Genomic DNA, 24,989 nt, shown 5'->3' with positions numbered 1-24,989 from the left:
TTTTTCGTAACCAATCAAAGGGAAGCGATTGTGTGTAGCAGATGAGTAAAAAAATTAAGCATTCACTTGTGGAGGGGGGGGGGGGGGGGCTGGATCAAGTGTCATACTGCATAAGGGCCGTGTTATGAAATTACATCTATTCATGAGAAATAAATAGACCATATACAGTATCAAGGCACTTTTAAAAGTGCGGATATACCTAAAACCTTGACAGCTCGGTAAAGTCATTCCTCTAATGTACATTGACAGTTGCGTCTGGAAACTGTACAGCGCAGAGACAAAGCAAAGGCAGATTCTTTGGTACACTGCATGGAGGATACACACCAGATGTGCACCCAAATCTATGGAATGTTCATGTGGAAAAATAACCAAACCCTTTCACCGGGATAAACTGCTTGTTTGGGTGTAGTTGTTGATGGGTGTAGTTGTTGATGCGGGGATGCAGGAGGCATGGAGCTCAGCAGCATTCAGCTGTACTCCTCTGGAGACTCGCGCAAGAAGAATCTAGAGGTTGTGCTTCAAGTGCTTCTTTTTTGTCGTTGTTCTTTTTACCAGACAATATATGGCAATGCTGATATTTAAAAAAGAAAAAAACCAAAACGGTCTTAAACTGTCTACATGTTGTGGTTTCCCAAAACAGTTCATATTAGTCTTTTCACGAATGCAAGCAATAATGTACACGTTGAAAAGATGTTTCTGCGCGGTGACAATAAGAAAGGTGACCTGCTGTGCAACCATCAAGTTGGATAGCAGGTAAGTGTTCTGATATTGTAGACCTATATCGGCCATTTTGGGGGTTTTGGCAAACTTACTAGCAGTCATACAAGTCTGTCATAACTGTGTACTGCTAGCAGGCGTCAGCTCTTACCTGAATACAATCATTTACAGAACTTAACCAAATACAAACCAAATACAAACACATGGCTGAAGAGACTAAAAAATACAAAACAGGAGATGTTGACCAAATTACCGAGGAAGGTATCAATTAGAATAAAAAAAAATAATTGGATTTTGTTCCATGTTGACATGCTATTTCCTGTTTTAATATACATTTCTAAGTTTTAACAATACCTTCAAATAACACAAAGAGAAACAAAAAAAAAAAAAAAAAAGAAGGGTTGATGAATGAAATCCAAGACAACCTGCAAAAGAGGGGGGGGGAAAAAAAAAAAAAAAAAAAAAAAAAAAAGGACCAAAATTAAGACTAGAGCTCCTTTACTTCTGTCTAGAACCAGTGTAATGCATGACCACGACCAGCCTCTACTTTGCAACCCCGGTGTGACAGCGTCTGCCCTGGTGCACACCGGAGCCTGCGGCTACAGTCAGTCATTCACGTTTGGGCATTTCAAGTCCTGGCTCTTCCTTCCATGACGCGGGCGTCCTTGCATGCCGGGGGAGGGAGGGGGGTCTAGGAGACGAGCCAGGCGTGGGAGAGGCACTGGGCTGCCGTGACCCTCTTTTCGGGTACGAGGTCGAGCATGGGGAGCAGGAAGCTGCTGAAGGAGTGCGCCTCCTCCTTGGACCACTCGTACTTCTCCACCAGCACCTCGAACAGAGCCCACGGCTTCAGCTTAGTGATGTGACGTAGCTCCCCTGACACACACACACACACACACACACACACACACACACACACACACACACACACACACACACACACACACACACACACACACACACACACACACACACACACGTTACCATCATGGAATTTTCGCTGGAGATTCAGTCTCCTCCAAATAATTGCGATTGTATATTTTTACCTTTCTTGGTGAAGAACTCCTTGGAGTACTTCCCCGCCAAGATCAGCTTCCTCGGAACTTTACCCAGCAGCTCGATGATCAGAGCTATGTGATCTACACGGAGAAAAAGTGAATATGGAACTGTTTCAGTCACAATAGGAAGAAAATCTGGGTCCCGATTTTGGTATTTGACACATTTCAAAAACAGAAAGCACAGGTTTGACGTACTGAGCACCCACGACAACAACGCTCTCCACATCAGCAGGATGTGAACAGACTGTAAATCACCCTCGACTGTTACGGCAGGGAAGCAATAGAACGCGCCGACTAGTTTCCATACCAATGGAGATGAACCAAGAAATGAATGTCTGATATCAAACATCAGAGAAAATCATCTATAACTTCTGTTCAAAACGCAGTCACAGCAGGAACAAAAGCTGCCGGTTCTGAAAAAACAAAAAAAAACAAAAACAAAACCAAAAAAAAAAAAAAACAACCGAGAAGACGACGAGCTGCCGACCTTCATCTCTGGAGTAGTCTTCTCCTGAATGGGGCTCGAACAGGTAGTCTCCTGTGGCCAGCTCAAAGGCCTGGGAAAACACACGACTCACTGTTACACTTGCATGACAAATCATTTTATTTCACTTTTTTGTATGGTAACACGAAAGATTCAACGGTTACACAACGTTCCTCGGCACGGAGGTCCTGGTTTGTTTTGAGTCGTGCGCGCACAGCCTACCATGCACGCCGTGCTCCAGATGTCAGCTGGCGTGCTGTAGCCGGCGCCCATCAGCACCTCCAGAGAGCGGTACTGTCGCGTCTGGATGTCGTCCGTGAAGTGTTTGTGCTGAGGGGCAGAGGAGGCGTCAGGACACGGAGAGAAAAACAACGAGAGCGCGTGTGCGACGAGCGCCGCCGCTGCGGCCGCGTGGGCGTTGACGTTATTATGTCAATCTACCAAGGCTGGAGTTCAAAGAGGGAAAAAAAAAAAAACAACCAATACTCCATTTCTAATTTAGGGAAATTGTTTCGCAAAATATGTACGTAACTCATTAGATGGTATACTGAAAAAAATGGGTTGCAATTCTCATAAGGCGTAAAATGTCAGTGAGATGGATTAAATCAATATTAAATCCAATCGTGATGTCCTGCCCAACACCTCGCCCTACGATCTACAAAAACAAAATCCCATTGTAGCAGAAGGGAGCGTGGTAAAGCCACGGTCCACAGGTGACGGTGCTTGCTTCTCCCCACTGCAGCACAGCTGTACCGGGTCCGCCAAATCAGCCGAATCAGCCGAACCAGCGTCCTTGGCGCTGAGGGGCCGGACCCGGCTGGGAGAGTTCTCTCGTGTGTGGTTGCGTCTGGCAGTGGGGCTTGCCCGGTGCATGACGCTGCCACGCCTTACTCGGCCATGACCGAGAAAACCCAGACGCTGATTATTATCGTTATTTTATGTTCCCAGTTTCGGCCGCCGAGCCATATTTATGTTCGTGAATATTAATAAACCTCGCCATGTCCCAGACAGTCTTGCTCCCTAAACCCGTACAGGTGGGTACAGACTCCCACACCCATATTTCAGGGTTTAGATGGAAATTTATCAGAAACAGCCGCTCAATGTATTTGTTCCTCTATATGTTTGCTTGTTGATGGTGGGGTCCACCCTTCTCAGCAAGAATGCTCAAATTAGCGCAACATTTCTAATTTCAAACAGAACACAACCTATCGTTAGGAGTTGATGAAGAAAAAACACATGCGCCCCAGTAGTGGGCGTGTACTCACAACCCAGCAGGCGTTGCCCAAGTCAGCAATCTTGACCTGCAGCTTGTCCGCGTTCAGAGGTTCCAGCGGATTCACCAGCAAGCTGCACGACGAGTCTGGAAGAGAGGCAAAGAAATCAAACGTCACCGTGGCAAAACAGGTCTTACAGAAACAACTCAAACCACAACAATGCGACCAACCGCTCTGACAGTCTTGGTCGTCTCCTCCTTTCGTGTCCATCTTCTCTTCCTTCCTCTCCTCCTTCGCCCCCGCCATCGGTTCGGCGCCGACGCAGTCAGAGTCGAGCGGCTGCGGTTGGGACTGGGTGTCTGCCCCGTCGCCGGCCGGCGGCTCCCGTTTGTCACCGGGCGAGTCGTGGCTCTCGCGGGCGATTTCCTGGCGTGCGGCATTCTGCAGCTCCGCTCGCTCCTCGCCCTCCGGGCTGGAGGCGTGGCCATTACAGTTCACCTCCATCCTGTTCTCCTCTTCTGCCTCGCCCTCCGGCCTCTGCGGCTCAGCCGAGTCTGTGTGGATTCATATCAAAACTAGTTCCAACTGAGAGACAGACAAATAAACTGGACAATATCATACTTCTTACTAGTGGATTTGTCCAATTAATATTGTTGTATTTCTTCCTGCAAGGCGTTGAAGGGTTTTGTCTGAGCATAGTACCTTCAGATCAATATAAATAGTTAATTTAAGGCTTATTAGTTGTAAAGAGAAAACAACATCAAATTCTATCTAAATATCTGTGCAAACACTTTTTTTCCAGGTGGTAAAATCATAAACTGAACCACACTGCCATCCATCCCAAATCCCCCCCCCCCCCCACAAAGTCACCAAGATGGCCACCAGCTGAACACCTGTGGTGTCGTTGTTGGCGATGCCTTGCAGGGTTTCCGACGTGGACAAGGTGGCCGATGAAGACGTCTCCGTGGCGTCTGTGGCCTCCGTCGTCGTCTCCTCCTCCTCCTCCTCCTCTTCCTCCGCTGCTCCGTCCATGTCCTGGATCCTCTTCTCCAGCAGCTCCGCCTGCTTCTTCTGCTTCTTTTTCATCTTCTTCTTCTTGTTCTTGGACATCTTGGCCACCTGGGGAAAGCGGGAGAGGAGCGGCCACCGTGACAGTTTGCGCTTTGGAAACACACAACGTTGTCTATTCAGATCATTTTCATTGGCGGAGGCGGTGGAGCGATCGTTACCTGTTTGGGTGCCGGCGCTGTGCTGACTGTAAGAAGACGTGAAATATAGACAATTACAAATCACATTAAATAGAACACATAGCCCACATCCCCTCCCCAATAAACTCTATAATTAGTCCTCCGTCGTAATGGCTGAGTGGATTCACACCCAGCTGTGTTAAAAACAAGTGCCTGCAGTACTGAGAATCACATGGACTCCACCGAGTGACTCAGTGATTTCCATAACCAACCCAGGGATGACTCACACTCTGCGCTCATCTTTCAGTGACGGAGGAGTGACGAACGCATTAACCTCTTCTAGTGTGGAGTGTGCAAAGCGACGAAATGTATGTTAAACACTTTCACATCTCATCCCCCTGTTTGACCCTGTTCTTCAGTAATTACTGCTATTTCAACAAATGGACATGGTATGCATGTTTTATATGACCACAAGGACAAAAAATAATGAAAAAGCTTCCTCGGAATTCGGGTGAGAGAGACTCTGACCTGCAGAGCCAGAGGGGGGTGCGGCGCCAGTCTTTTGCCACTGCGTAGCTTCGGCGGCCATTTTCTTGATGTATGGCTCATTGACAGTCAGAAGGATGTTCTCAGGCTTGATGTCCGTGTGGATGATCTTGCACTTGGTGTGGAGGTAGTCCAAACCCTGCAGGACCTAAAACATAGAGCCACAGGTGATTCACTTAGCTTTCTTCTATGTCATTTACTGACAAGATTTCCAGTTTATGACAACACATATTTGGGATTATCCCACGGTGGGCTGACAAACACAACGCATATTCAATTTGTAGAGTAGCTTTAATGCATGAAGGTTTTGAATATGTACATTCCACTGGAGCAGGATATCTCCATGAGTTATTTAATGTTGTATCGTACCTGCCGTATGATGCTCTTCACACAGGGCGGAGGCAGGCCTTGGTAATTAGACTTGATGATCCACTTTAGCAGGTGATGGCCGAGCACCTCAAACACCATGCACACGTCTGGGTAGACAATGTCAAGGAGCAGTGACCAAGGGCATTCAGTGTGGACAGAAAAACATAGCTTTTTAAATAATTTTTAGTTAAAAACTTTTTGGTTTGGTTTGCTTAAAATGTTATTTCTGGGTTCAGTTCTGGGTAAAGCGCAGAGCATATGGTAGATAATAAATATATTACAATAAAATCAAAATTCTAATAGACATTTATTAATGTTTTAATCCTGACCACTGCACCGCATCAATTCGCCCAGTGCACAAGAAGGTCTCTTAACCGCTCTCAACTCTCTTAACTGTTACCGAAAAAAACATCGTCTCTGCTTTGTGTGTCGGCTCTGGATGAGAGCCGCTTCCATCAGGTGCCTTACTAACAGGCATGTTAACTGTGGAGGTGCTGCTCAATATTATCAGAAGAAGCAAAAAAATGTCATGTAAATTGTATTTCCTGAAATACCTTCCTTTTAAAATATGTTATCTTGATTTCACATGTTTGAAATGGCCCAAAATGGTCACTTTTAAACGTACTTGATTAAGCCTAACCAAATTATACAAACAGCGCTAGGGTATGCGGTTTCTCATCGGGCCGCGGAACTAATTGGCCATATGTGTGGGTGGCGGGGCGGGTACGGTACTGCACGTAGCAGGTGCAAGGCAGGACCAGGTCTTTAAAATCAGACACGTGCAGGACTCTGCCATGTTAAGGCTGCTTTGATGACGTTGACCACCATAGAAAATAAAGATCTTCTCTTGTGTTTTAGCGTGGATTAACTAAAAATGGCAATCAGACTTGACTGGCATAGAAAATATATTTTTTAAACAGTTAAACTTGATTTCCCTGTTTACTCATTTGAATCGTGTATTAGTAATAATGATTAGGAACAGTTGATTGAAATTTCCAGCCAGAGGCAAAACAATTTCTTTCGTGGATGTTAAACACATTGAAGCAGCTATGCCTGGAACCGGTGCAATCATCGCGTCCAAGAAGTCAACAGAAGTGAAGACAAAATTGGCACAAAGCAATTAGGTGCAAGCTATCATTCTGTCAGCCTTTACAGAGTGACCAGGTGAGATAGCTTTTCCACTATCCATTCTTAACACTAATGAACAGAGTATGTTTAACATTAGGAACAACAAACACACACACCAGTTTGTGTAGAATATGTGATTAGTGGGGCGGTACAGCTGTACGTCGGACAAACATGGCTGACAGCAGCTCTTATCAACAGTTTTTCAAGTGAAGGATACGGGTGCCGTTCATGCCAGATATCTTGAAGTCATCAAGCAGCTGGACCACTTTCTCCCTGCTGGGGTCACTGGGATCCGTGTTTCTCACCTTGAAAAACACAAAGAATCAAATAATTAGACCGAAAGATAGAAACCATCAATAATCCTCCATTGAAATGTATAAAATAAGTAATATGTGCTTTACAGATTTAAGCAGCTTGATCTCGTCCAGGGCCGTCTCTGTGTAATGCTCAGCACTCTTCACCACCTTCATGGCCACAAAGCGTTTCCCCCTGGAGTAACACACATTCACACCCTTGATAAGTCACATATGGGATGCGCTACAAAATCCTAGGATATGTAAAGAGTTAGCGTTAAACAATTGTCCTGGCGCCTGTAAATGTTAACCAAGTTGTTTCTACTGGATGGCTGGAAACGGCCTGCTTAGAATGTAATACAGTGCAATGTTGCATTACAGTCGACTTACTGGATGTCCCAGGCCAGCCACACTGTGGAGAAATGTCCCCAGCCCAGCTTCCGAATCACATGGTATCGTCCACTAAACAAGTCCCCAATCTTCACATGATGATATCCACCTGACCAAAGACAGATACAGAGAAAAAATACCAATTATACTGCACCAAAATTACTTTTCCATTGCGAATACCAATTTAAAATCTTTAAGTCCTATTCAACATTGCGCAGCTATCTGGGCCATTCATTTTACTGAACAGTAAAGACTCCTGTTAATTTGAAATCATTATGGTAATAATCACTGACAGTCCATTTTTCTCCATTAGAGAAATCTGTCATGCTTATGTAAAACAGAAAATCTAACCACTTTTGTTCAAGATAAGACATATTTAAGGAGGTTCTTGGTATTACAGTCGAGTATTGGACCAACATTCAATGCAAGTATTGGTGTAGTGTGACTTTTTTACCTGAAAATAACAGCTTCAAAACATTTTGATGGTAACCTGACTTATAATATGGAGAACGGCACATCTTTCATTCCCTCCCACCCACCTCCTCTGAACGCCTGTTCTGGCACTAGGTAACTTTGGTGTTCGGGTACGAAACTGTGGGAAAAGTGAATTACGCTTTACGCCACTACATCCTACAATTACTACAATTCCTTGATGTTTGGCCGGTAATTACCATTTTTTGCCTTGCAAAACATATTAAAAAAGCCCCCGGTAAATTATAACCTTGCCGGTCAAAATCTCCGGTAATAATGCTCAAACAAAACCTAGCCCCTCCACCTCCCTATGGTGCGGCCGACAACCGAACCTGGGCCGGTGCACGCCGGCACTCACTTTCATTGAGCCACAGGGTTTGTTTCACCCCTCTGCCTTGCGTGTGTGAGCCGATCCGCCAGGCCGAGCACATCTGGTGTCTACACTGGTAGCAGGGATACCGATCGCCGCACCGTCTCGCCCTCAGGCTGAGTGCTCGCTGAAGCGGCGGGGTCCGTGCAAGTGGCACTGTAACCTAGGTGTACATTATACTTGTGTTTTGTAACAGACCGTTATGGAAACCTGACGATATGGTTGAAATATGTCCGGTAAAATAAATCATTGTCGGACCACGGACCAGACTTTTATACCGACAGTGGTATAAAAGTGCAATAATACTCAGATACTGTAGAGGTGCCAAATCTCAAAAATTACATAGTGCTCTTTTAAATGTACACACAAGGGCCTGATGCATAGTTGGTTGACTGACATGGATGAAAGAGGGAAGCCTACCCCGGCAGTAGTCGTTGGGGTCCTCCTGCTCTTCGTCGTCAGAGCCCAGGATCTCCTCGTCCTGCTCTGGGAGAGGCGAGTTCGCCTGATCCACCTGAGAGCCTCCTCCACGGCCATGAGGCTCTGGCCTGATGTGTTGAGGAGGGGGAGGAGGTGGGCAGACAGAAAGGAACAGAGACAGGAGTGGTGAGTCAGGGAAAAGATGGATGACCGGTGGTGGAAAAAAAGGACAAGGTGCAGGGGAAGTCTTCGAAGAGATGACAGAGTAAGCACTTTAAGATGAGAGAGATGCTAGAGAAGCACAGCAAGCCATGCTTTCCATGGCTGTGTTAAACCAAGGTACATTAAACTACAGAGCATATAGAAACAAGATAGGTACAATGCTGTGCATGGAGAAAATAAACGGCTGTAGAGGGTGGGTGCTGAAAATAAAAAGCAAAAATCTCCATCTCACCCTCTGAATAACAGTAAAACGGCCTATAAATTCCTGTAAGAAGCCGAAGAATGTGCAAATGCAGATCTGTCAAGATTACGAATTAATATTTGAATCTGTTTCAGGGAGGACCCAGAGCCAAATTATAGGCTACACACGTACACACTGTTTAAACCAACAGAAAGATAGTTCTGCTTTGCTAGTTCTGCACTGTACAAGATCGCTGTCACAGCATTTTAAAAAGAAGCTTTTATCAATTACTGTGGTCAAATGAGCTGCGGGTTGCAAAACATCAAGTCAGCTACATTTAAAAGATAAATAGACCTGTGTCACTGGCCTATTGGTCAAGTGATATCGGGCATTGCCATAAACTGGTATTTATGAAACATGTTTTTCCAGGACGCTTTTTGATATGTTTGCTCAGCATCAGAATACAAGTGCATTTTTTGGAAAGCAACCAAAATCTGCCAGCTTCTGCCTCTCCGCTGTGTGAGTGTGCGCCCCAACAGAACAGATTGATAGATGGGGGTGATATAAGGGGGTGGGGGCTTTTTCACAGTAGCAGGGATACCAGGGACACCTGTATGTTACAAATATAAAACAGTTCCTACAGAAGCAGATTTATAGAGGTCTGTGGTTTTATTTGGTAATTTAAGTATAAAACAGCAGTGGAAAACATGAACAATGTAGGCATTTGCCCAAGTTGAAATGTGCCTACACAGAGCTAAAAATAATTTTGGTAGTTTGTGATCTAACATAATAAAATCCCATGGTTGGATGTGACAAAGCTCAAATGAATAGGTGGTGATTGACTGCAAAGATGATGTAATAAATGATGAAAAGCCAATTCACTGCCTGTTCATCTATGGCAGCTGAATGGAGAATAACATATACTGTGTATTTTGATGAAATACTCAGCGTAAGCATTCCAAAATCCAACTGCAACAAAATGTGCTTTTTGTATAGCACAAATTAATGCAAAACACAACAACCTACAAATAGAAAAACACATGAAGAGCTGAAGATAATTGAAAGCTGAATCTCCAGTCTTCATATTTTTTAGTCATCACAAGCGTCTTTCTTTGTGAACCTTATATGACATGACGGTCGCCATTTAGTGGATGGTTTCATTTCAAAGGGGATTATGTTCATTTACGCTCTATATTATTGTTCTTGGACTCACTAGAGTGGCTTTGCATGATTCACAGATCCAAAAATACATCATTTATCTAATACTGGCCATTTACGCAGCCCCTATTCAGCCTCTGCTGAATTTAGAATGAAGTCTATTTAAGGCCCTTCTCCCTAAAAGCCCACTATCTTCTGATCGGCCAACTTCTGGAAGTGTGCTGAGGGCCGTACCCTCTATAAGCTTCCACTGATTTTACCTTATCAGTGAACCAAAATCGGTTTCTGAACAAATTTGAGGTGAGAAATAAGCAATCCAGTTACTGAATCTTCACTCATATTAGACAATGCCTCATTTCACCGCAGTATCCAGACCGGCGCAGAGCTCCGTGAGATACAGCCGGGCTTGGGATTTTTAGTTCCATTAAATTGTCGAAACGTTGGAAAATAAAATACATCTACGGTTTTGTTTGGAAAATGCGGAGCCTCCAGTAACATTATGTGGGCGCGCGCACACACACACACACACACACACACACACACACACACACACACACACACACACACACACACACACACACACACACACACACACACACACACACACACACACACACACACACACACACACACACACACACACACACACACCTTTTACTTTGAGCACAGTGGTGCTGTCCATGGTGCTGAAAACATGACCGATGCAGAGACTGTATACAACAACTTTATATGTGGTACATTAAATAGATGTCCTACTATCTAACATTAGACAGAAGCACACTGCTAAGTTAGGCACGTTTTCAGTGAAACTTAAAGATAATCTGACTGTAAATAAATACTTGATTTTATAGCTTATTCTAAGTTATTTCTTATAGCTCTCAGAATGTCAAGAGAATACAGCATTCCATTGGAAGGATATATAAAGATCCCCATCTTCATTTAAGTGGAGCGTTCATCTACATATTGAGCTTCATTTCATTGGCTCTGATATATCCTTTTAGAGACGAGGAGTACTACATCAGCACTTCTACTTGAAGAACATGCAACGTATTCAGACATTCCAACAGCGAGCTTTTTGCTGATGTGAACTACCTGAACATAGCGAGGCTTCGAGGTCAGGATGGCTGACAGCTTACTAAACTGGTACACAGAGCCGGACAGATGCTGGACAGGTAAAAAACACTGACATAACTTTTAAAGCACTGCTGCATGAGAGGCTTCAAAAAGCCCATGTCCTTCAAATACCAATAACCTCTGACTTATTTATTAAATCAAACTGTTCAAATGAACAGCCAAGCATGGCTATTGTGATCTGGGGCAGAGATTCTCGGTGGGCAAGTGAAGCCTAGCATTTGTTGGCTGGAATGAAACCCAGCTAGGGTAAGAGCTTGTTAAAGAACATTACAAGGATCAGAAGCTGATCAAAGCAACATTGTCTCTTAAGCTATATGGTTCTCTTGAACACACTTTATTCCATTGAATGATCATTAAGGTTTGTGGTTAAAAGGGGTGTCACAATTCGATTTTCAATTCACAGTTCGAAATTGAAAATCGATCAAAATGAGCCTTCGGCTGTCCAGGGCCGGCGCTTCCCACGGGTGAGTAAGGCGGCCGCCTAAGGCGCCAACCCGAGGCGGGGGCGCGGAGACGCATCAATCAGGGCGTAATTTGTGCACCTGTCTCCCTCTCTGACAGTACAGACGATGCACGCACCAGCGATGGGGTGCCAGTAATCGCCGTGCCAGAACAGTGTTTTTATTTCATTTTACGTCTCCTTATGGAATGAAACAAGTGCGTATGGAACAGTATGGAATGAAACTGTGTGTAATGGGGACACTTCCTCCGTGACTCGCTTACTCTGTACAGGCAGAACGGTGCCTATTCCAGAACACTGCATCTGTCTGTTTTTAATTAATTAATTAATTAATTAACCTTTTTTTTTTAAATTTAATGAGCATAAAGCTGTCCCTGACCACACGGAGCGGTGCACGGACAAAGCTCATTGACTTGCGCGCACAAAGAGGATGTACTGTATGTGGACGTATGCATGCAACATTTTTATTTTATACAATTCAATAGTTATTCATATCTATTCATGAATGAAATCTTCTCATTTCATCATAACACGTAGGCCCTGGCCTACAGGAAAGAGCAGGTTATAGGTTGACTGTAACCAATGTTGTGTTGGTCAGACTATAGAATGATATATTGCTTGTGTTTAATGAATAACACAGTAGATAAGGAACTTAAAATAATTGCATTCTAAATTGCAATCTTGATCTAAAAAATAAAATAAAAAAGTAGATTTTCACTAATCGTTTGGCCCTAGTCAAGTTTACAGGCTTTCTGAATTCCGCAGACACAGAAAACGTGCTTTCCAACTGCACACAGGATGCAAAACTTTTCTATATTTATTTAGACGTTACTGAATGCAATCAGATTCAGCCTTCATGGAAGCTTTTCACATCCTCTAGAGTCTTTGAACTACAAAAGCACAGGACTAGGTTTAACTCAGAACAAGAAGTAGCGATTATTATTCATCCTGTGAGCCTGCCTCTACATGCAACCCCATCTGCTGTGAGACCTGCTTTTACCACTTCAAAGAAAAGGCTGTGCTGATGCCAGCACACTCTGTTAAATTTGCCCTGAATGGTTTTAACTGTGTTTTAGGGAAACTGAAAGCCACCATTTCTTGCCTACGATAATACCAGGGCATCAATGAGAGGCGTTTATGTCAAGCTCCTATTTTTACAATTCTGAAATTGCTTAACTATATGATGCCATATAGACAGATGAATGATTTGATTTAAAGCCTTAAACTATAAACACTATAAATCTTTACACAATGATTTAGCAGATGCTTTTGTGCAAACCAGCTTACAATTATTCATTCACTGATAAGTGTCTGACTCAAGGACAGTACAGCACGCTAGCAGGAGGAGTTCAATACTAAATGTTTGTCTCTGCTGCAACCATAACAGTGAAAAGGCAAGCTCACCTTTGAAATATGAATCATTAACCCCTTTATATTTCATAATTCAAACACAGGCTCAAATTTTCTAAGTTATGGCTGTGGCTCTGAATTTTGGTCAATTATGAAACAAAGGTTTTCATGTTGTGTCAAAAAGTTAAATTTATTAAGATGAACTTTTCAATATTTGGAACCCTACAGTACATCATGGCTGGCAATCAGAGTCGTATAGCGGATGATCGGACAGAGCAGCAGGACAGGCCAAGAGAGGAAGTGTGAATGAAAAATAAGTGTTTTGCAACTATGGCCATTAACTGATGACAAAACCTCAAAGTCAGCAACCGTCCTCAAAAACAGAACAGAAGAAAAATTCTCATCAGTTTCATTTTTGTATTCTTAAATTGATTTGTATTTTCGTTCATTTATTAGAGGTCCAGCCAACAGGACTGGAACCTTTGTGGACTTTTGATTATTATTCTTCGGGCTAAAAGACCAACGACAATAGGATGAACCCACAGACATGGTTAAGGTCTCAATAGAACCAGGACGTCTCGGACATTGTCGGACAATGTTTTATTTGAGTCCCAAAAGTAAAAACATTTGATGAAATGCTTCTGAGGGACATGCACAGTGTTTGTCCATTTGAATGTAACCGTGTTGTTGGAAACTTCAACCTGTGACATAAACCGAAGTCCTTTGTCAATCTGTTTATAAAATGTGCTGTTTAAATGTGCGCTTAAAGGATCTGTAAACTGTTAACAGTGAAAAGGGCAACTTAAATCATGTGTGACATTTCTCGAATGATTGCTGAATATGAAAGTTACGGAATTAAAAGGTTTTTTTTGCAGAGTTCTGGTGAGCCGCACTAGCTGCTCCAGCATATTTGCTGCTCGATACAATAAAAAAGGAAGATGTATGTGTGGAAGAGAGGGGACCACATCTATTTGTTTGTTAGAGAAAAGAAAGGATGCAACAAGTACATTTTAATTTCTTTCTCTGACCTTGACATAGTTTAAGCAACCTTGAAGTATTCCTTCAGCCCAAACGTCACATAGCGCACGACATGCACTGACTCAGGGAGGGAGGCAAGAAATACAAGCAATCGATTCACTGACTTCTATCAGAATGTTTTGCCTTAATGACTTCCATATGAAAAAATAACTTATGTGAAGTTTATTTATGTGGTCATTTCTCAGTCTAAACGATCTCGACAGCAGTGTCCAAGGGCTTCAATGGCACACATTTATGGAATCATTTGATGAATCCTTAAGCACTCAAACAGGAAAAACTCCCCTGGATAAAACATAGCATCACATTTTAAAATGTGAAGGAATTCTGTTCCAATATGCGTGGGCGTGCAATAGATGAAGCATATTACTGCAAAAGGAAAACAGTTTGCAGACATAATAAACCTGACCATACATACACAAACAGTTTAGTTTGTTTGATGACCAATAAGCCTAAGAAGGTTCAGCAGACAGAGAGCTGGAAAGGTTCGTGGAAGCAATCTACACCCCACTCACATGCCACTTTAATTGCACATATCTGTATATACATAGGCATATTCCCTCTATTCCATTTTATTTCATTTTATTTTTATTGTATTTTATTCTATATATTTTTATCTTATTCTATAAGTATTCAACTTACTGTATTACGTTTTAGGAGTCAGTTAGTCGGTCTATTAGAAAGGAATTTTTTACTTTTATTTTTTTCCTAGGACATATTGTGTGCTATCACCGGATGCGTTGCATTACATTTCACTGCATATATGTATGAAAGTATGTATATGTATGTGACAAATAAAAAATCTTGAATCTTGAACACAAGAACACTGTAGGAAATGCATCATCTGGAACTCTGCAGTAGCAGAGATAATGAATCTCAGTCCAAGCTGGACAGAGTTAAATCCCTGTAAACAACGTTACCACTTCTGCAATACAAAAGACTTCCCTTACCTGTGAGATGCCCGGATCCCCATGCGTTATAATAAAAGTGAGTAAGTGTTAAGAGACTGTGAAAGAGGGATGAGAGTGAGGAGGCGAGGATGAAAAAGTATGAGAAGAGAGATGTGGAGACGAAGTATAGATAGATCAGTGCTGCTGAGTAAACGGTGTGGGAGTGGGTGGCAAAGAGTGAAAACTGAAAGCAATAGGAGGAAGAGTGGAGAGAAAGGGATGGGTGATGGAAAAAGAAAAGTGGACAATGACAGACAAGAGAAGGCGAGAGGAGGAGAAGAAAGGGAAGAATCGAGAAGCTCTGCCGCAGGCTGAGCAAGGAGGCAGAGTGCCACAGCGCAGGGCACCACTGCTCGCTCTACCCCCCTCTCTCCCATTCACCCGCTGCCTCTATCTCTGACCGAGAACTCTCCTTGACTGTCGTCAATCCCAAGGCCCGCCCCGTCCCCCAATCGCTGGGCTGTGATTGGATGACTCAGTCCAGCACTGCATTGCAGGTGGAGAAGACGGCATTTCCCTGTTTCTCTTCAGACCAAAACAAACCTCCGTCTCATTATCCACATCCATTTCCCGCTGTCAGTCTCCCAGAGTTGAAGAAAGTTCTGCTGTTTACACAACGTTACAGTAGGATTCTTTTTGTATGCATAAGGACCCTTCCTTTTAAGGCTTTGTTCAGCATATTAAAATGCTGAGTTATTTTGATCAGGATAAAGATAAAAGGAAACTAAATTAGCATTAAAATCTTGGGATTATGTTTATCTTTTTTTGCGAGTTGTAAACCATCTCCAAGTGACTTGCTGTTAGACTAAACAAAAGAATAATATTTAGACCCCAATTATTATTTTTTTAAGTGCATTACAGTAAAGAATCAATTGATTACCAATTACATTAATTGCATTGTATAATTAATTTGTTGGTAGTCTGAATAGGTACCTAAACAAAATTGTCTTTTAAATTGAAAAATAAAACAATATGAATAAATCATGTTAATTGTATTAAGCATAGTTACAGTGGGCCTCAACTTGCATATAATCTTCTGTATATGACCTTTAACTCCAATGTATATTCAGATTCTAATATTCATATATAATATTTATGTTACATATGAATATTTTAAAAAATGACCTTATTTGATAACACTATGATGTTCACCAACATCCATTTAAAATCTCACCCAACTAACTTTTATTAAATGGATCTGTGTCTTCGCACAGAGAAGAGAGTTACAGACTAGAGTTTCCTTGATTTGCCTATCAAGGTGGATTGGAATGAAATCATTCAATTAAGCTATTCATATAACTTCAGAAATATACCAACGTAAAAGTATTTCCTCACAAATAATTAATATAATGGGAGATATGGTGTTAAAACAGAACAGCCCTTAACAGTACAGAGCCAAACTTGGTTGCATCACTTAAATGATGTAAGCAGCCATAGTTTCTCCTAGCACTGCTTTTTTTATTTTATAAATCATGTTTAAGTGGTCAAAAGTCCATACTTAAAATGTAGACGATGGTTTTAACACTTCAGTCTTTATCGCCATATCAAGCTCTCTTGATATATTTCTGAATGTATGGTTTATTTTTCTTTCAAGTGTCATACCTTTTAGCAAGACACCTGTGACAACAGATAATATTGAGCAACTAAGACTAAAGCAAAGTGACTCAAACGTCTACATGGGGAGATGGCGCCACTTTCAGAATGTTGGCGAGTCAGGACAGTAAGGACCACACTCATTTTAGCAGGACTGACTCACTCACTGCCTCATACATTTTTCTTTATTCATTCAATATGGCAAAGTTGCAGCTGATAAAGGCACACCATTTTCTTTCTGGTTTGGAGGGCTTATGCATGAATATATTTATGGCTGTTTTTTTATTATTGGGGGTTAAATATGTGCTGTGGCGACCCCTAACAGGAGCAGCCGAAAGAAAAGAATAATTATGTAAATCCACTTTTAAGAACACACACACACACACACACACACACACACACACACACACACACACACACACACACACACACACACACACACACACACACACACACAGTGTTACCAATACACATGCACCTTAAAGCCATGTTTGTTCAGCTTATTAGCAGGTTCACAAATAATTGACAAGGACATTTGTGCCCAACAAACTAGGGCAAATTTCCCAATAGACTTTTTTAAATCAGCAGAAGAGATTGTTGGGAATGAAGGCTGCAATTGAATAAAGGAGATCTCTGAAGTGGAGTGTACAAGGGCACAGAGGAAGGAGGAGCTGGAATGGAATGCAGCCAAAGTCTGTACCCCCCATCCATCTCTATCAATAAACATTGATTATCAACGCCTGGACAGAAGAATAAGACAGCGGGTTCTATGTATTAGTAAATGAGCTTGTCCTGCTGCTAACACCTTATGGTGCTTTCCATTGAACAACACGGTAGCGTACGCCGCTTGTCGCAATCTGATACGAACCGAGTCACCTATGTAATTTTTCCCAATGAACAACAGATTGTTTGTTTGTTTACTTAAGGGAAAGTTACAAAACCACAACATATTGTGAACTGTATCTTTCAACAATTACATACAGTATCAGTTTTTTTAAACATTGAAACAAACCCACCATCATGAGTCAAACTGAACACAAGCAATAAGAACAGACATGCATTCACACGCAGCCCAACTGTAACCTAGCAACAATGGAGGAACTTGAAGCTGTGCTTTACTTCTTAGTCAGCGGAGATTTGGAGATTTTGTGACAATAGCGATTGATCAATGGCCTGCTGTATCGCTTAGCTCCACCCAGGTGGCCCAGTTGGTACACTTGGTACGATGGCAGACCAGGAGTTAAAATCAGTATGGGTACTTTGGCATGGCATAACAAAGCTTAGTTGGCAATGGAAAAAGCAAAACAAAGAAGGTTCACAGGTTCCAGCACAGTGGTGGAAAATGCCTTTAGAGGTCCAACACAATCCCACCAAATCGGTTGCTGTAATAAAATTCCGTCATTTCAATATTGTTAACTTTCCAACGGATTTTTCTTATTGAAAATTTGGTAAAAACACACTGAGTTCCATATAAAAACAGAATTGTTTTGTTTGTAGAAGTTTATAACTACAATACATTACATTTTTTGTTTTGCTTGATATGCTGCTAAGAAGACACCCCATGAGATGGATCAGGTACAGCTCCATCATTGTTCAAAGTCTGTCGCATCGGTCAAAACCCTGAATTTTGTGAACCGTTACAACCCCAATGAAAATGCTGGGCCACAGTACCACCAAATTTGAACAGACCCGCCATTAATGACACTGGCTTCAGTTCTGTTGACCGTTCCACGGCACATCAAACTGTCTGCTGTGAAACTCACCATCACGTTTCTCTTACTTTGAATATATTAATTCAGTTTGCACAGCTTGAGAAATATGGTCTGAATAAACGTTGAACTGCCTTGTCCTGACAAGCTTCTGTTGGGTAACAGAGATGGAGAGAGCAAAAAAAGGATAGAGAGAGAGAAGGGGGAGGACAGACAGAAAGAGCTTTGGTGGACTGCAGATAATAAAAAGATGTGATGGGTTATGTAATGAACTGCAGTTGAGGCTGGGAGAGAACATGCGGATAGAAAATGACAAAAGAGAAATGGATATTCATGTTCAGTCTCCATTTCAGTCTCAGTCTCTATGTGTACACACATTAGTTGCAAAACCCTATGTTTAAAAAAAGATCCAATGTAACAGGAGCAGGGAATATGGAAAAAATGCTGGAACAAAGGAGGAAAACTGATAGTATCCATTTGAGCATGTTTAAATGAAGTTAAGCAGGAGGGACAGGGAGACGGTTGTTCACTTCATAGATGACCATAAAACCTCACATGGCTGGGACCCCCCCCCCCCCAAAGAAAACTGAAGATGCTTTGTCAGGTACATAACGAAGCCGAGGCAGTCAGCATCTGCTGCTGAATTAAAAATGGACCTAGCCATCAATAAGTCAAGTCAAGCTGCCTGCTCACTCAAACAGGACACACAAACTGTAAAAACCTCTAGCTCCCAACAAGTAGCAGAGACAAGAAGCAAAATGGAAGTGGCATGTAACTGCGCAACTCACTTGCACCTGAGGCCGCTCGCCAGTTTCATCACGGCCGTGTTGATCGAGAAGATCCAGTCCAGGAGCCACATTTGCCCAGGGGACACTGGGCTAAAGCCTTGTTAAGATACCGCAGAAAGGACAGAAGCTGCTCTATAATAAGCTCCCCTCTCTCTCTCTCTTCAGTGAATACTGCTGCTGCCTACTTCCAGTGTGACTATCACAACAGAGCTACCGAGATAAGAAACAGTGTGGGGGGCAGGGGGGGGGTTGTGATGAGAGAGAGAGAGAGAGAGAGCGAGCGAGCGATAGGTTGGAGAGGGGGGGGTAATACTGGGCACAATAGAGATGCAGAGAACACTTGGAAAGAAGGAAGAAGTTGTAGCTAGGTTCAACAAAATGAGACAAGAAGGCAAGTTAAGTGCAGGAGGAAATGGGAGGGTTCTAAAAGACAGAAATTAGGCCAAAACGCCATGGAGCCTTGCATCAAACAACGGAAGAGTAACTGCAGGAAAGAAAGCGGTAAAGAAAAGTAATCTTGTTATCTAAAGTCGACAGTTCAGACAGAGAGCCAAGTTTCCTGGTTCTGCAGGCTTGACTCTTAACTCTGTATACCTGTTCCATGACTCCACGTGGTTACAGAACAGCCACACCAATTAGAGGCAGGGCTACACTGGCCCCATTTTCCCATACAGCCCTTGTTCCCAAATTGAGTAAAGTTGCAACTAAGTGCCAGTGATCTCACACACACACACACACACACACACACACACACACACACACACACACACACACACACACACACACACACACACACACACACACACACACACACACACACACACACACACACACACACACACACACACACACACACACCTTTTTTCAGGTTATTTAAGTGATCAGGTACTGACTAACAGGTAATTGTTACAGATTAATGCATCCCTGACTTTGGGGAAGCTGTAACCTCATCTTACTGGGTGGAATGGGTTAATGCGATGGATGACGAAATGCAATCGCTGAGAGAAAGGGACACATTTACCCTCGGTGTATAAGCTAGGGCACAAGTATCTTAATGGGATGATGGAAAAATAAGTTTGGATTATTGCCTAACAGACCAGGTGGTAGAAGATGTGATGACGAAAACTGCAACACAATTTAAGTTGATTAAGTTTGCAAAGTTTATGTTTGGGGGTTAACCATGTACAGTGGTACTTTGATTTAGGAGTTGAATTCGTTTCGTGACAGAGCTTGTAATTCAATCTGCTCGTATAGTAAATCAATTTTCCCCATTGTAATTAATTTAAATGCCATTAATCCGTTCCAGCCCCCAAAAAACCATCCCAATTTTTTTCTGTTACGTGTTTTTAAATAAGAAAAATATATTTATAAATAACAAATATTGTATAAAAACATAATAAAAACACAATAAAAGAATGTGTCATTTTTGCCTTCTCGCAGATGATACCCTCCATCACGCTATCTCGTGCGAGCTGCTTCTCCGTCAACCACACCAACAGCAAATTCTCCATCTTTTCATGGACAGCAATCCGCAGCTTAAGACATTATTTTAACGCCCTTGGCTGGCGTAATAACCTTTATCGTCTCCTTCTGCTTCAGTATGGTACATATCGTAGAAGTACCACGATCGTACTGCCTCGCCAATTCCGTCACACGCACACCTCGCTCATGTTTTTCTATTATTTTGCGCATTAAGTCAATGGACATCATCCGCTTCTTCTTCTCAGCAGTTACTGTTTTCGGACCCATGGTTCGAGAAAAGAGCACAAAACAAAAGCGATGCTTCCACGCTCAGGTAACCACGTAAAGTGAAGGAGTGAGACGCAGGATGCTGGCCAGATTTGCTCGCCAAGCCAACTACCGGCGGTACCTGAAGCTCGCTCCTCGTAACTCAAATTTTTTTTCGCAAATCAATACAAAAAAATAGACGCGGCGTTACTCGGAAAACTCGTATGTTAGTGCGCTTGTAACTCAAGGTACCACTGTATGTGAAATTTACATGATGCAAGGTAGAGAAATGCTGTTTCTTTTAAGATAATACTGTGAGGGAGGGCACGTGGGGGTGAACATATATGAAATGTGCTCTCATTTCAGGCGTTATTGTGACACAAACATCCTAATCTACATTGTGACATAGACAATGATAACAGCCAATGAGACGTGTGCATATAACAATATAACAATGGGCGTGCATCAATAAAGTTCTCTTCCAGGCGTGAGTTCAAGTTGGAGCAGAACTGATGCGTCACCGTGCGTTAATCCTCTGAAACATGTCGGTGCTAGCACTGGGTACTTAAACCAGCATCGCTGAGCAATTCAACTCTGCCAACTAAACATTTTATTGAATCGGAGCACACTTTTTTTTTTTTAATTATGAGAATGCACAAGCTGCGAGCGGCTCGAGCTGCAGCAGCCGGGAGAGGGACCTGGGAGCAGACAACATGGCTGATGTCCACAATAGGCACGTCCACGGTCGATAGGAAAATCACGTGACGTTAGCAGCAGAAGTTTGTGTGAACATCAGCATTGCGCATGTAGTCCACTTGTGGAAAGGTGAGAAGGCGACTTAGATAGGTAAGATAGCGGTTTTTTTAAGTTTGTTTGCTTTCCCAAGGTTTTATTCAATGCTGTCTATCAATCTTTAATATATCGAAGAATCCAACGAGCTAACCATCTGTAGTGCAGGGCCTGTCCAGAAAACTAGCTCATAATGTAGGCTGTGTGTGTGTTACTGGTGAAATGCCCTCTAAAATAATCTAGAAACTAATCATAAAGGAAGGAATCTATGTATGTATCTCTCCTGATTATCTGGACAACTGTTCAGCCAATCTACGTCACACTTGGGCAGGTTTATTGCTGGGGCCCAAGGACGTGATGTCCAATCTGATGCTACTTGGACACGCAACACGTGTAATATTAATAAATTTTCAATAAACAGCAAACAGTGAGCCAGCGGTGGGCGGGACTTCAGGGCTCTGCGACTGAGTCACAAAGGGTGTCTTACCCTGGTGTATGATTTTAACCGGCGGTTTCATCTTTGATTGTGGAACACAGGACCGAATCATTGACATTATTTGTGCCATTAAAATGCTTAGAAAGTCTTAGCATTATTAAAGATAAGTAAATTGTGGGGGGGGGGGCATATCACAGATTGACTGGGAAGCTATATGGGAGCATAAAAATGAACCCTTAGAATGTTTAAAAGGCCAGTGGCAGAGGACCTGAGAGACCTGACCAGCATGTTGGAAATACAGTTTGGTAACAGGCCCGTGAGAGCTTTGTAAACCATCATAGATATTCTTAGTGGATGAGTAGTAGTGTAATTGTTTGTGAACTATCTTTTCAATTCTTTAGCTGAGAAATGGGAGGTTATTACAGGGTAAGTGTGGTCAATCTTTTACCCCTCTGGAAAAAAGTGCATTATCTAGGACAGAACAGGGAAGATTGGATCATTTGCTAACTGTATTTCAGATTATCATCAAAATCCTGGATGACCAAGGACAAACCCAGTACCAAGCATAGGTCAGCATGGCCAGAGGGAGACTGTTTTAACCCGAGAAGAAAAGAATATAGTCATTGCACCGTGAGTAATTTGTTTGATAAAATGAATAAATTAATAAAATGCGTTGTAGTGACGTGTGATGATTCTAGGGGTGCCCCCTGAAAGTTGACGAGAGAGGGCGAGAAAGCGCAGCGGGTAACAGTACATCGATAGTGCGGAAAAAGAGTATTTAAACCATTTCAAATACTCAAAATTGTTGTGTATAAAAAAACCCCCAATATTAACACTAAGGCTACTTTCGATCTGTGAGGGGGGAAAATCAAAAAAACCCTACTGTCAGGCAAATTCATATATTCACCGTTTATACCATCCACACCTATTACTCCTTTCTATCATAGCAGCATTCACTTTTTCACCAATTTGTGCTATGGTAGCTCTTCTGTGGGATTGGACCGGACGGGCTAGACTCCACTCCACACGAATATCAATGAGCCTTGGGCGCCCATGACCCTGTCACGGGTTCACCGGTTGTCCTTCCTTGGACCACTTTTGGTAGGTACTAACCACTGCATACCAGGAACACCCCACAAGACCCGTCGTTTTGGAGATGCTCTTACCCAGTTGTCTAGCCATCACAATGTGGTCCTTGTCAAAGTGGCTCAGATCCTTACGCTTGCCCATTTTTCCTTCAACTCCAAGAACTGACTGTTCACTTGCTGCCTAATATATCCCACCCTTTGACAGGTGCCATTGGAACCAGATGTTCCATGTTATTCACTTCACCTGCCAGTGGTTTTAATGTTGGGGCTGATCGGTGTACATCTTGAGTCTGAGGACACAGCACTTAACTTTCCTAAACTACAGACTTGAGAAACTGGCTGCCTAAACACAAGGCGTTTTCACAAACCTTTTTACACGTAGACTCGTTGTGGCACAACCAGATTGGTTGATAATATTCAATGGGAGCATAACTGCAGCTGTGCTAACGAGGCCAGTACCTGTAGGGAAGGGGGGGAAAGCTGAAGAGCGACAGAGCAGTGTTGACCCAACTCAGTCCTCCAGCGCCCCTGCCCTGCCACACTTTGTTTATTTTGCCATATACTTTAATTCAGTCTGCGGTTATTACCTCGTTTGAGCCCAAGATTCACTCGCTCACTCTTTCGTCGGAATGACTCCAAGGCCTCGATTCATTCAAAGATGAATTCGCTACGAACGAATCGTTCGCGAGTCTTGCGTCGGTAATCAGTTACTCACTTTTTACTGGGCCTTTTGGGCTTCGTCCTCTTCTTCCTCGCTTGCATGGCCAGTACTAATAAAGGAAGATGCATTTAGTCCACAGTCACTTCAACCTCATCAAAAAAACTTGATTTATTTTTCAACGAAACCTGTGGTTGATATGGTTATGACAGTCAAGGGTCTCTAATCAACCCAGTGGTGTTTGGGTCGCAGGGGGCTGCAGGTGCCCACTAGCAGCGCTGGCTAGCGCGGTGTACAACGTGTGTTAGCGGGTTTAGACCGCAGCGTGCTTTTTAGGATCCGCCGCGTCGCGTTTTAAACCTGTACAACAATGTCGCCCGTCGCCGGGCGCTACGCGACGTTTCAGGAGCCGCGGGCGAAGTCCTCGCGTTCGCCGCGCTGGATTAAAAAAAAATTAAAAAAATAAAAAAAGTTGCTGTCATATAGCGCTAGCCTGCTAGCACTAGCCTGCTAGCACTAGCCTGCTAGCACTAGACAGGCGGGCGCGGCGCGTGTTCCGGGTGTCCGTGTACAGTGGCTCCGGTCGGGGGTGAACTTTCCGAAAGTAGCGTGGTTTAGCCGGGGGGGTCTGGGGGTGTAGAAGCCGGAGCGCGGCGGGGTCCCCTACCTTTCCTCTCCATGCTGTGACGAGCGGTCGGGGAGTCGGCTCGCGGCGCGTGCGCTCAACCGGGCGCGGGCGCTGTTTGACCGGGCGCACGCGGCGGCGGGACGCGGAAAGTCACCTTTTCTTTTTTTTTTTTTTTTTTTTTTTTTCCCCTCTCATTTATTTACATTGATTTTTCAACCATTTATTTATTATTATTATTTATTATTATTTATTTCCCACACACACACACACGTTCCCTTTGATAAACTTTTCTCCCCCAGTGCACGTTTCCCTCTTAACCCCCCCCCCCCCTCCCTCATTCCATCCGTGACCGCGTTATGGAAGCCCGCGCGTTTATTTTTAGGACGATAAACCCTCGGTCGAGCCGGGCGCTGCTCCCCGACCTTTGCTCTGCAG

At 43.1% G+C, this 24,989-nt stretch overlaps 1 protein-coding gene across 1 annotated transcript; it reads right to left on the bottom strand.

Moving 5' to 3' along the window:
• On the bottom strand, positions 1-24,792 carry srpk1b (SRSF protein kinase 1b). The gene is made up of 16 exons (XM_080000460.1): positions 24,594-24,792; positions 23,984-24,038; positions 8,648-8,775; positions 7,387-7,495; positions 7,105-7,192; positions 6,921-7,008; positions 5,576-5,682; positions 5,189-5,354; positions 4,703-4,728; positions 4,367-4,592; positions 3,704-4,027; positions 3,525-3,619; positions 2,482-2,589; positions 2,263-2,332; positions 1,764-1,856; positions 1-1,593 (listed from the first exon to the last, which is right to left on the bottom strand). The coding sequence occupies exons 1-16, from the start codon at positions 24,604-24,606 to the stop codon at positions 1,409-1,411; spliced, it is 1,881 nt and encodes a 626-aa protein (XP_079856586.1). The 5' UTR covers positions 24,607-24,792; the 3' UTR covers positions 1-1,408.
• Between the last annotated feature and the right edge of the window lie 197 nt (positions 24,793-24,989).

This window comes from Zeus faber, assembly GCF_960531495.2.
Source record: "Zeus faber genome assembly, chromosome: 5".
Lineage (NCBI taxonomy): Eukaryota > Metazoa > Chordata > Actinopteri > Zeiformes > Zeidae > Zeus > Zeus faber.
Note: the sequence above shows the minus strand (reverse complement) of the source record. Positions and strands in the feature narration are given on the sequence as shown.